At 45.1% G+C, this 10,944-nt stretch overlaps 1 protein-coding gene across 4 annotated transcripts in view; it reads right to left on the bottom strand.

Moving 5' to 3' along the window:
- The window catches only part of ccny (cyclin Y), a 31,972-nt gene that overhangs the window by 11,865 nt on the left and 9,163 nt on the right, over positions 1-10,944 (bottom strand). Inside the window, exons 2-5 of one of the 4 annotated variants that reach the window (XM_031872346.1) lie at positions 3,226-3,300; positions 1,937-1,957; positions 740-774; positions 571-594 (exon numbers count right to left, since the gene is read on the bottom strand). In XM_031872346.1, coding sequence (XP_031728206.1) covers positions 571-594; positions 740-774; positions 1,937-1,957; positions 3,226-3,300 — 155 coding nt within the window. The remainder of the gene's footprint in view (positions 1-570; positions 595-739; positions 775-1,936; positions 1,958-3,225; positions 3,301-10,944) is intronic. The other 3 variants (XM_031872348.1, XM_031872347.1, XM_031872350.1) reach the window with 3 other exon arrangements.

The following is a 10,944-nucleotide window of genomic DNA, read 5'->3' as shown; positions in this document are numbered from 1 at the left end:
ACACACACACACACACACACACACACACACACACACACACAGTCAATATCTATTTCAGTCCTACTCAGACAAGGAAAGTAGAGCACCTGTAAGCCCACAAACTAATGCTCTCTGTGATCTGTCAGCGTGTCACATGGTCTCATGCGGGAATGGCATTCATGGTGGAGTGCATCTTCAGAGAACTTTTAATACGCTCATTTGCTCCTGGCACATACTGAACCAGAGCTTTATCATGTCAATTGGATTATTCCTTTATTTTATTTATATATTTTTTTTTGCTCAATATCAAAATAATGGTTTTTCTTTTCAAGATAAACACACTGATTCATCAGTAAAATATTACAAATTGCTGACCTCAGGGCTGAAGGAGTGATGGCCGAAGATGAACTCCACCATAATGTGACGATGTTGTTGTTACTACATCTAAATAATGACGTGTAACTGCATCTTTCAGCTCATAACACACACACACACACACACGTGACTACGACTAACAGTGGAACCTTTGTGGTTTGATGGTCAATGATAAAGGGGTCGGGTTATTTTAAAGGGTCATTTTGAGGACTTTACCTTGTTCTCCGAAATGTGTGTGAACTTGCAAGAAATACAAGACAATAAAAAATCACCATTTGCACCACAATTATATCCACAATTGAATTTTCAGTCGTCTTCAGCCTTTGTGTAAGATACACGACTGCCGTTTTAATGCATCACACACAATGTCCCTTCTCTTACTTACATGGTTGATGTAAAGGCTCTTCCGTTTCTCTCGAACTGAAAAGGGAAGACGAGAGAACAGGCATCAGGCAGCAACACACACAAACGCTCGAGCTCAGTGTGAGTGCAGTACACAACCCTCACAGACAGGGAGCAGCATTTATCCAGGGTTTATAAGTTCCCTATCACTATAGCTGTGTTTGAATATGCGGGAATGAGTGTGAGCTAATCCATTCATCGTCTCGGCCTCCGTGAGTCCAAATGGAATGAAGCAGAGTGACGGCTTCCTTCAGGTGGAGATTGTCTGTTTTCCTTTCTCTCCGCTCATACGGATGCTGATTCTGCTTAATGGCCTTGGTGATCTGTTAGTTCTACAGAGCTCACTGAGCTGAGCTGTGAGGTGCACGCGCACAAGCTGTGTGTCGGCACTGGTGCAGCTGTGTGTGTTTGTGCATCCATGTGGGTCTGTTTGTGTGATGTAGGAGAAGACACGACGGCGGGTGGGGGGGAGATCGGTGGCAAAGCAAATCCGGAGTAGATGCAGAGCGCAGCATCACGCACACAGTGACGTAGCGAGCTGTCTGGCGCCTCTCACATCTGTGACACACACACACACACACACTCTAATGCACATGTGTTGTTTTTCCTCCTCCTGTGTGCGCTGCTTTCTAGCAAAGAGCAGCAGGCTCTCACCTCATAATTAGGGCTTTGTGTTTTAGTGAGAGAAAACAATCCCGACCGCAGTCATTTCAGTATTGATTTCTGAAATAATAAGTAAGAAAATACGTTTTTTTTTTTCTACACATCAACACTGACACATTTAATACTCTTCGCAAAGATGCGCAGTGGTGCTCCTGTCACATCACAGATTCCTCCTCCCAGTGGAATCATTCACATATCCTCTGTAGGAGAGACGTCTTAAGCTCCGCTGGTCTGGGGAAACAAACTGTTTGCTTTTTTTTGCAGCCCTATTCCTACTGGTGCACCTTACAGACCGACATGCACATGGGCACAAACACACACACACACACACACACACACACACACAACATGATATCAGCAGCTCAACAGTGGAGGCACATCACCCGCTGACAGAAATACATACAGATCCAAGTACAGGAAAACAAAAAAGCTTGTGACCACGTGAAAAGTGAAGCCCAGAAACACACAGTGAGCGCAGTGCGACACGCCTACAGAGACCAGACACACACATGCTTACCTCTCTTGTTGGGCACGGCAACTGAAAAAACACAAAGTCCAAATTGTCTCTGTGTTTCCTGAGCATTAGTAGCCATTCATGTACAATATGTTGTGAAAACAGGCCAGCAGACGTTCACACAAGCGCTTGATGAGGCTGATAAAAGATCAGATCAATAGATCAGCCTCCTGGCAACAAAACCATCGTTGCAAATGGGACAAAAACCAAGCCTCTTATCATCAAAGTAAACAGATTGTGGCTTAGCTGAATCTCAGAAACCAACTTCATCACATATCAATTGATTAAGATGCATTACTGTCAGTCTGAGGGGTCCAGGCTGCTACCGGATCAGTCTCTCTCTGTCTGAGAGAGATGATCAAAACGCCGCGGTGTGCCTCAGAAAAAAATCAGACGCCGAGGCAGCTGCTATAAAATTTCCACGGGAGCCTGCCTGGAGCCTTCATGGTGGATAAAAGGATGTTGATCAACGGTACTTTTGTGTGGCTCCACATCTGAAATCCCCGCATCAATCGAACACCTTTCTTTGCCACGAAGCGGGCGGCCATTGTCTGACTTGCATGAATTTGAAACGTTAAAGACACCTTTTGAAATGATTCTTTGCAGGCTGCGTTCTGGCTTAATGTGCAATCTGCCACGTATATGGCGACACCGCTCTTTGAATGACTTGTTTTTTTTTTGGATCAATGGCAACTGATAACAGCATACAGTCAACATGAATGGTCGTCGGGGCCCTGAGGGAAGAGAGTTGATGTGAGGTGGCGAGGCCACGTGATGAAAACAACACACACTAGAGATCTTTGATGGAACTATCTGAAATGAGCGTGTCTAATGCATTCTGGAGATGCCCACATTACTGTATAGGCTTCAGGATTTTGTATCCAAGCATGTATGATGAGCTTACTTATTTGGACTGATGCTTTAAAATCGCACAACACATTCTTCAAGCTACAGTCTCCAGACGGAGACGCACACGGTGGTGCTACAGCCATCAGAGGACGCCGAAGAACTGAATCAACCAAAAGTAAAAGCCATTCTTTCCAACTCTGTGGACGACACGACCAGAAAGAATCATTTACATTGGTGCCTAGTACACACTCTAAGACTAAGAGCCCTCGCAGTAGCACATGACACAACTTCCCCTCGCATCACACTCCAGTGGCCTCTTCAAAAGGTCCTGTATGTGCCGGATACAATTAAAGACATATTTAACAACGCGCCCGCTCGCCAACAATCCCTTCACACTTCATGTGTGGAAGTTTCAAAAGAGGCGAGGTGCTCTCAATGCTCACCGTCGGTCTGTGACTTGCTGAGGAAGATGGTGCTGGCCCGGGGATGATCTGAGGGGTTGTACTCCATGGGTAGATCTAAAAAGAAAGAAAGAGGGGAAACAATACATTAATACTAATAAAGATTTCTTTTGACAACAGGATCATCAGTTCAGTATGTTAGGAATCGCAAGCAATGAACACAAGGCCGTGGTGTGTTTGCCAAAACTACAAGCCATTGTGGAGGTGAACTGTGTGGGACTGGATTTAGGGGTTAACCACGTCTCTTGCAATGGACCAAACTGAACGGAAAAACAATCTGTCGGCCGACAGTTTAAACGGCGGTTTGTGAATCGATGTGCTAAGCAAACACACCAGAAAGGTATAGATTTGCTTGTGTGTCTGTAAACAACACGTACAACCTGGGAACAACCACCAGATTAAGACAGCAGCTGGCAATAGAAAGAGCAATAAAATCCCAAGAAGAAGATCTTTGAGCGTTCGATGAGCTGGTGAACTGTGACAACAGGTCTGGACCACATTTATTCTCTGAGTCTGCAGGTACAGGTGAGTCTTTTCACACATATAAGTAGAAAAGAAATGTACCTGGACTAATGTCCAAATAACCGAGTTAAACATGCAAATGTGTGTAAGCTAAATAGGACAACCACATTTAAGACTGAGCTTGCATTTATTATGAATTTAAACATACATTTTTGATTTGAAACTCGAAGATACACAAGATTAAAAGTGACTGAACTCCAGAGACTAATTCATGTCTCAAATCATGAAAAAGCTATTTGCTACTCAACATTAGTCGGACTGTTCAGATGTTAGACACTACCTGGGTGAACCATCCCCTGTACCTTCATTCATTTGATTCTGGGTTACTTTCTGAAATGTCTTTTTTTACATGTCACATGATGGTAGAAGAGAGTGTGACTGCCTCTGGCTGACTGGTGTGTAACAAAGAGAAAGTGAGTTTTTGCACAAATTAGTTTTTCATTAATTATTAATTCTACTGGCAATTTTTTTTTTTGCATAAGGTGATCAATTGTTTAGCCTCTAAAATGTCAAAAGAATTGTGAAAAATGCCCAAAGTTTCCAGAGACATCCTTTTGATACTTTATTATTTTTACTGTTAACAACCATCTTCCTTTCTTTTTGGACATGCTTGCAGCTACCGACACTGCTGCCTGGCTGACGGCTGCTACGGGAAACCATTGAATTCATGTATACATATTCATTTTTTGTCCTAGTTCTTTGCCTCAATTAAACCCCTCAGGCAAAAAATATTTGTTATTGTTAAATTATAGATAATAAATTTGTGGCGAGCGAAACAGAAAACCCCCGTCCCCCGTTGTTTGAACAGCTGATTGGTACGAGATCTCCGCAGTCTTATAGAGGCCTGGTGAAGAGATTTAATATCCTGCTCAACCTCAAGTAAAACATTTGTTAACATAAGGTTATGGTCATTATCATAAACCGGTCTAGGTTAATCATTACCTAAAACTGTAATACTAACGCTTGAAGTCTCAACACAAGCAAGGAAACTAAACTAAAACTATGACGCGCGCACACACACACACGCACACACACACACACGCACACGCACACACACACACACGACATTGTGTGGGGTGGTGACCCCATCAGCGGCTTCCTGGTTTCTTGGATGATGTCAGTGAACCAGGAAGGGTCAGGAGGAAGGGACCAACACCCAGACTAATAGAGAGAAAGAGAAAACAGATGCGGAGAGAAGCAGGGACGGACGGAGGAAGAGCGACAAGCTGATAATGAGGGCGAAAAGGACAAGAGAGCTGAAAATGAAGTGACGGGAGTGGCGCCTTTGAAACATGATGGACGGGGAGAGAGAAGACAGCGAGGGGCGACGAGAGGAGGGAGGGGAGGAAATGATAGAAGGTAATAGAGATGAGAGGGGAAGGAGTCAAGATGGATGTGAGCAGAGGTGGGGGGGGGGGGGGGGGGGGAGGAAGTGAAGAAGAAAAGGTCAACCAGCTTCAGTAGAAAACCTTGTGGAAATGAACACGGTGGATGTAAAACTGTAGTTTAGATCCACCATTAAAGCACACTATATCATGGCGACTACGAAGCATACCTGAGATCACAGGCCTCTCTCAGTACACTGCAGGTCACACATGCCAGCCAAAGCTATTGTGTCCCAACTCTTTTGAACTGCTGTCTTTTTGTGTTCGAGAGCCACTTGAGGAGCCTCAAAGGGTGCGCACATGCACACACACACACACAGCCATGATGTAGGAGGAAGTGACACACACGGTGCTGAATAAAATATGGGTGTGTGGGAAGAAGCAAAGAGCAGTGAAGGAGAACTGAAGGTGGATTAATGATGCTGGGCGCACACAGACGCTCAACTGTTGGTGACGTATGCAGTGCACGCACAGCGCACTCACACGTACGTGAGTTACAAAATAACTTGAACGCTGACTTTCTGTTTTGTGAGATAAAAACGTTTGTACTTTCGCATAAATAATTTAGAGAGTCTTTTTAACTGGTGATGTCACATTTTGAACACAGGAAGCCGACTGGCCACAGAAACGGGGCATGTCCCTCTACATGGCTGCCGTCAGTGACCTTTGGTGTGGTTCCACTCCTCCCCAGTTTCTCTCCAGCACCCGACTTCCTGCGTTTCAGGAAGTGGGAGAGGAAATGAAGTAGGGGGGGTGACGGTTACGCATTGTTAGGGAGGTAGGCTGAACAAAGGGTGGAGGGAATGGGTCGCTGTGTGGATTTAAGCCACATGTGTTGCACTATTTATGCAGAAAACACACGAGCACACCTAATGAAAGATGGAAGACAAAGCCGAAAGAGGACAGCCACTAAAGCCGCCCCTCTTCCCGTAGCTCTCCTCTGATCCACGCTCCATTCCAGTCGGTAGCGCGGCATAATGCACAGCATCACCTTTCTTTTTCTTATTATTATTATTGGCAAACCAGTGACAGGTGCATACGCCGCCCACTGAAGTGTGGAAACAAACTTGTGCTTGCGCACTTCAGGTTTAGGTTACGGTAGGCATTGTTGCAAATCAACGAGCAGGACTGCTATTTTTGTTTTATGATTTTTGCATTAATGTGAAGAAGTACTTTGATTTGTTAGGTATGTATTTTATGAAAAACACCATCTAGTCATTTTATCCATAAACAGTGTCTTGGTTGATTCTCCCCAGACATTTATTATATCACAATATACGTACAGGACAAGAGGAAACTGCCGCCGTTAGTTACATTGTGAACAGGAATATGTGTAATATTATGGTTAGCGGTTGGCCCTCTGCCCGTCTGCCCCGGGAGCCTGTCATGAGGGTGGCTTCAGGTTGCAACATCAGCCCAGACAGGAAGGCCCTCTGCTGGGTTTTTTCGGCTGCTATGCTGAGGTACCAGCCTGAGGGGATCCAGATGGCGCAGCGCGGCTGTCAACGGCATGCTATCAAACAATATGCCCACACGGCTAAGATCAGCAGCGCACAGCACATCTTGTAACGGAGTGCTGGAGAAAAGAGCACAAGATGCAGCTGCTGATTGAAAATAGATTGGATAAAAGAAACGCCGTGCTGCCGTGATGGCTTTACCTTTAACAATTTAAGTTCTCAGCTTCTCAAGTGAAGTTTGGAGCGGCAAAGCACACCGTTTCCATCCAGTACTTATCACAGCTCAACCCGTGTGACTGCTGCACCGCATGATACTGTGAGTTGGCCCTGATAACACTTCTGTGGAAGTGTGTGTGTGTGTGTGTATGTCTTGTAATGTGAGAAAGAAGGACAGTAACACACCGAGAGGAGAGGGAACACGGAGGTTAACTGAGCGTGCTCAGTGGGCATCGTTACTGAGTCATGTATGGGCTGTGAACGTGCGGCAGAGAGCAGATCTCGACCCCATGTGGCGTCACTGTACAACAGCGAGTGTTTTTGCAGTCCCAAAAAACTCCCACAGAGCGATACGTCTTCCATGTAAAGGATCACGTGACGCCAATTTCACGTTGTTGCCTAAATATCGAACTTCTCCCTAAAATACTGCCGGTTGTGTGGTGTTGGCATTTTGAATCTGAGAGCACCAACTGCTGTGCGTCAAATGCGGCGCGTCATTTCTTCGCCATCAGTGCGTTGGGCCCTTTAAGTGACTCTCACCTTGGGTAAGGAGGCGCTTGGGAGGGAGCATGGAGGGAGCCTCTGTGCTATCTGTGTTATGGCATTCACCGCTGTACCACTTAATGACACAGCCGCCGTGTTTTCATTTGAACAGCGCGTGCGATAAGCGGGAGCGGGACTGAGTAAAAGCTGCACTGATAAGACTTTTATGTAGTGAAACACCTTAATAGCAATATCAAAGCTGCTCACATTGCAGTGGTTATAGTCAGGAAATCGGAGGAAAAGAGCTGAGCTGTTATAAAGGAAAAGCCAACAGGGACAAGAGGATGGAGGGGGAAGGAGTTGGGGAAATTTCACCTCAACTACACAGAAAACTGATGACTTCAGCAGAACTCAATCACATACGTGCGCATCATGTGTGTGTGGTCCTTCTCATAACTTCTTGGTTCCAGAGGATTCACACAGAAGCCACGACATCTCGTTTCCGTCACTTCCCGATGTCTTAAGATGAGGCATATGTGTACAAGATTACAAGCAGCAGCGGCCCGACAACAAGTGTAGGATGTGTTGCTGTGCCACTTGAGTGAAATGCTTGGTGAAAAATTAATGAGAGGCTTTTCATTTTTTTTTAACAGTTAAGACATCCGTAGCCTCTCCCACGGTCCTATATACAAGCACACATATACTGTAGATCCACGGAAGGTCAAAAGTTCCATGTACCAAACACACCTCCTATCTGCCTCCACAGTCATGTCAGGACATGACTCTGGCTCTGACAGGGGAGGACTTCCTGGACTCACAAGACCTCAGCCGTACCGCTTTGTGTGTAGCGAGCGTTGCATTAAAGCAGCCGAGCAGCCCAAAAATTCCAAACAATCCGTCACAGTGATTTGTCACAGCGACGTTCCCTGGCAGCGTACCTGGCTATGTATCCCCATGTGGACCACTGCCGTTGATTACTTCTACACTTGACGGATGGCTGTAATTAGGTGATGGTGAAATGAAACAGGGAAGGGGAGTACAGAGGAGGACAGCTTTTTCCAAAGAAATAATTTAAAAAACACCGTAAAGGCCGTACTCGGAGCACATACAAGAAGCCAAAACGTGAGCTAGAAAGCGATGTTTAAAAGGGGATGAAGAAGAAAGCAGCGAATAATTTTGCAAGGACATAAAGATGACGTTCACAAATTGTTATCGACATTTCATGAAGCGAGTCCAGTAGTAGCTCATATATTTTATTCTCCAGGCACTTAAGGCTAACAGTCTGGTTCAATGTAATGGCATTGCAGCATCAGCTATTATACTTCCATCTGCCTGTTGAGGCTGCGTACAAACGCTGATGACAGTGAGACTTAGAGTAGCTATTTATTCCTCTGAATCTGTAGTGATTCAGCCTCCACTCACGGGTCACGTGAGCCTTTACATTCGCTGTTCTGAACATCCAGAGTCTGGTCCTGTGTGTGCTTTCTTCAGCAGAGACGACGGCTCGTTTGGAATGCTACAAACAGACATGGAGAGACGAGCACAATGGGCGAAGACACAAATGAAATCGGAGCCACGGACAGAAAGTTCGTCAGCAGAACTGCCTCAGTGGTGGAAACACTGTTTAATTAACAAGTCGTTTCTCGGAGCAGGAACATTACCCCACTTTCACAAAGATGCACGATCATGAAGGTGCAAGTCACACGGCGCATCTGTTGTTCATCTGATGACTGCTCTTATTAGGGCTACAACTATAGATTATTTTCATTATCCAATAATCTGCTGATTATTTTGTTGATTAATCCTTTTGCCAATAAAGAAAAGTCCAATGTGACATCTTCTGATATCCTGTTTTGTCTGATCATCCAAAGATATTAGGTTTACAAGTATCAAGTCCTCATGTTTGAGAAGCTAGACACATCAAATGTTCATAATTTTTCCTTAAAAATGACTAAACCGATTAGCTAATTATCAAAATAGTTTGTAATTAATGGTCTGTCTGTCGATCGACAAATCTATTAACTGACTTATCGATGCAGCTCTGGCTTTCATTTTTCCAAAACTGACATAGAGAGAGCGAGAGTGAGACAAAGAAGCGAGTAAGGGGTGAGGGGGTGAGGAGTCCACGGACTCATTTACTCTGCACCCAGCTGAGAGACATCAACTCACCATCAGCCTCTCTGTCCCCTCCCATCCCTGCATCCTCTGCTCGCTGTAACTAGGCAACGCATGCTTGAAACGATTCAGATGGTGGAGGCAGGCCCATCAAAGGCAGAGACAGACAGGCAGCCGGGCTCGCTGTCTTTTTCTTCCCCTCTCTCTCTCGGTCTGCCTCTCCCACCTGCTCGTACACTACACTGTACTAATTTCTGCCGAGTCGTATTGAGCGTGCTGATGCCACGACGCCGTACCACACAGAGCACCAGTGCAGGGTCCGTTGCATTGTCTTCTTACACTACATGCCACACAGGTCACACGTCGTCTTTCAACTAGCGGAGACAGGAAAGCCATCCTTTCAAATAGAGAGTAAATAACAACAGAGACAAACCATAACCGAGAGCTGAAAGAGCTCTGCTGCACTGCTCTGGGGTCAGGGACGGTGTTGACAATAACTGTTGGTAAAACAGCATAAACAGAGTGTAGGCACACAGAGCTGTAAAGAAAAAGGACCTGGGTGAGGAGAAGAAGAAAAAACAAGCAAGCATTGCTCCAATATGTTAAGGAATGTCTAGGTATGTGACAACATAAACATTTTATGTCACAATTATCCTGGCTAGAATATAATCGCAATTCACAATATGATCCTGGTAATCATCAAAATATTCTTATTTCATCACAGATGCAATCTTTATTTAGTGAACATCCTTTTCAGTGGAGAACAAACAAACACTCTTAAATAAGGTATTCATAAATCATGAGGTCCACCAGCGTAAATAAAACATAAAAAAAGAAATGGTTTATCACATGTTTTAATTAAATCAAATAATGCTTGTGGCGATTGGCTGCTAGCAAAACCACACAAGCAGTCATTTTATTCTAGATCTGCGCACAAAAATGATCGATTGCAGGCATCGTATACACTGGAGAAAGTTTGACACTACTTGGTCCTGGGTTGTTTCGGTCGATACCAGACCCTACATGTAGCCAGATACACATGCACCAGGGACCTACACCTGCTAATCACTTTAAGATAACATGTGCAGGACCCATTTACATGGCTGCTCAAAGACAATCGCGTGTTGCTGGAGATTATTAGCATATACTCAAGCTCCATTCCTGGGGTAAGAGGAAATGTGAAGGTAAAAGATATGCAATAGCCCCCCACTCCCAAAGTTCCTCTCCTGCCATTGACCATATGTCCCTGCAGAACATGATCCATGCACCACTATCAGTACACTACGTCCGGGAGAAAAGTCTGCAGCTGACCCAGCAGCTAGTACATACAAATATATATTTCCTTTTGCCCTAAAGGTTAGCCATGTGTTTGCCGGGCCAATCTGAGCAGTCCGGCTGTGATGCATTAGCCCGCCACCACCCTGTGCTCCTCTCACAGCTCCTTGTTTAATCCAAATCTCTCTCTCTCTCCCTCTCTGTGTGTGTGTGTGTGTGTGTGTGTGTGTGTGTGTGTGTGTGTGTGT

Source organism: Anarrhichthys ocellatus, unplaced genomic scaffold (genome assembly GCF_004355925.1).
Source record: "Anarrhichthys ocellatus isolate YVR2014 unplaced genomic scaffold, GSC_Weel_1.0 scaffold63, whole genome shotgun sequence".
In the NCBI taxonomy this organism is placed as follows: domain Eukaryota; kingdom Metazoa; phylum Chordata; class Actinopteri; order Perciformes; family Anarhichadidae; genus Anarrhichthys; species Anarrhichthys ocellatus.
This window is presented reverse-complemented; position numbering and strand designations above follow the sequence as displayed.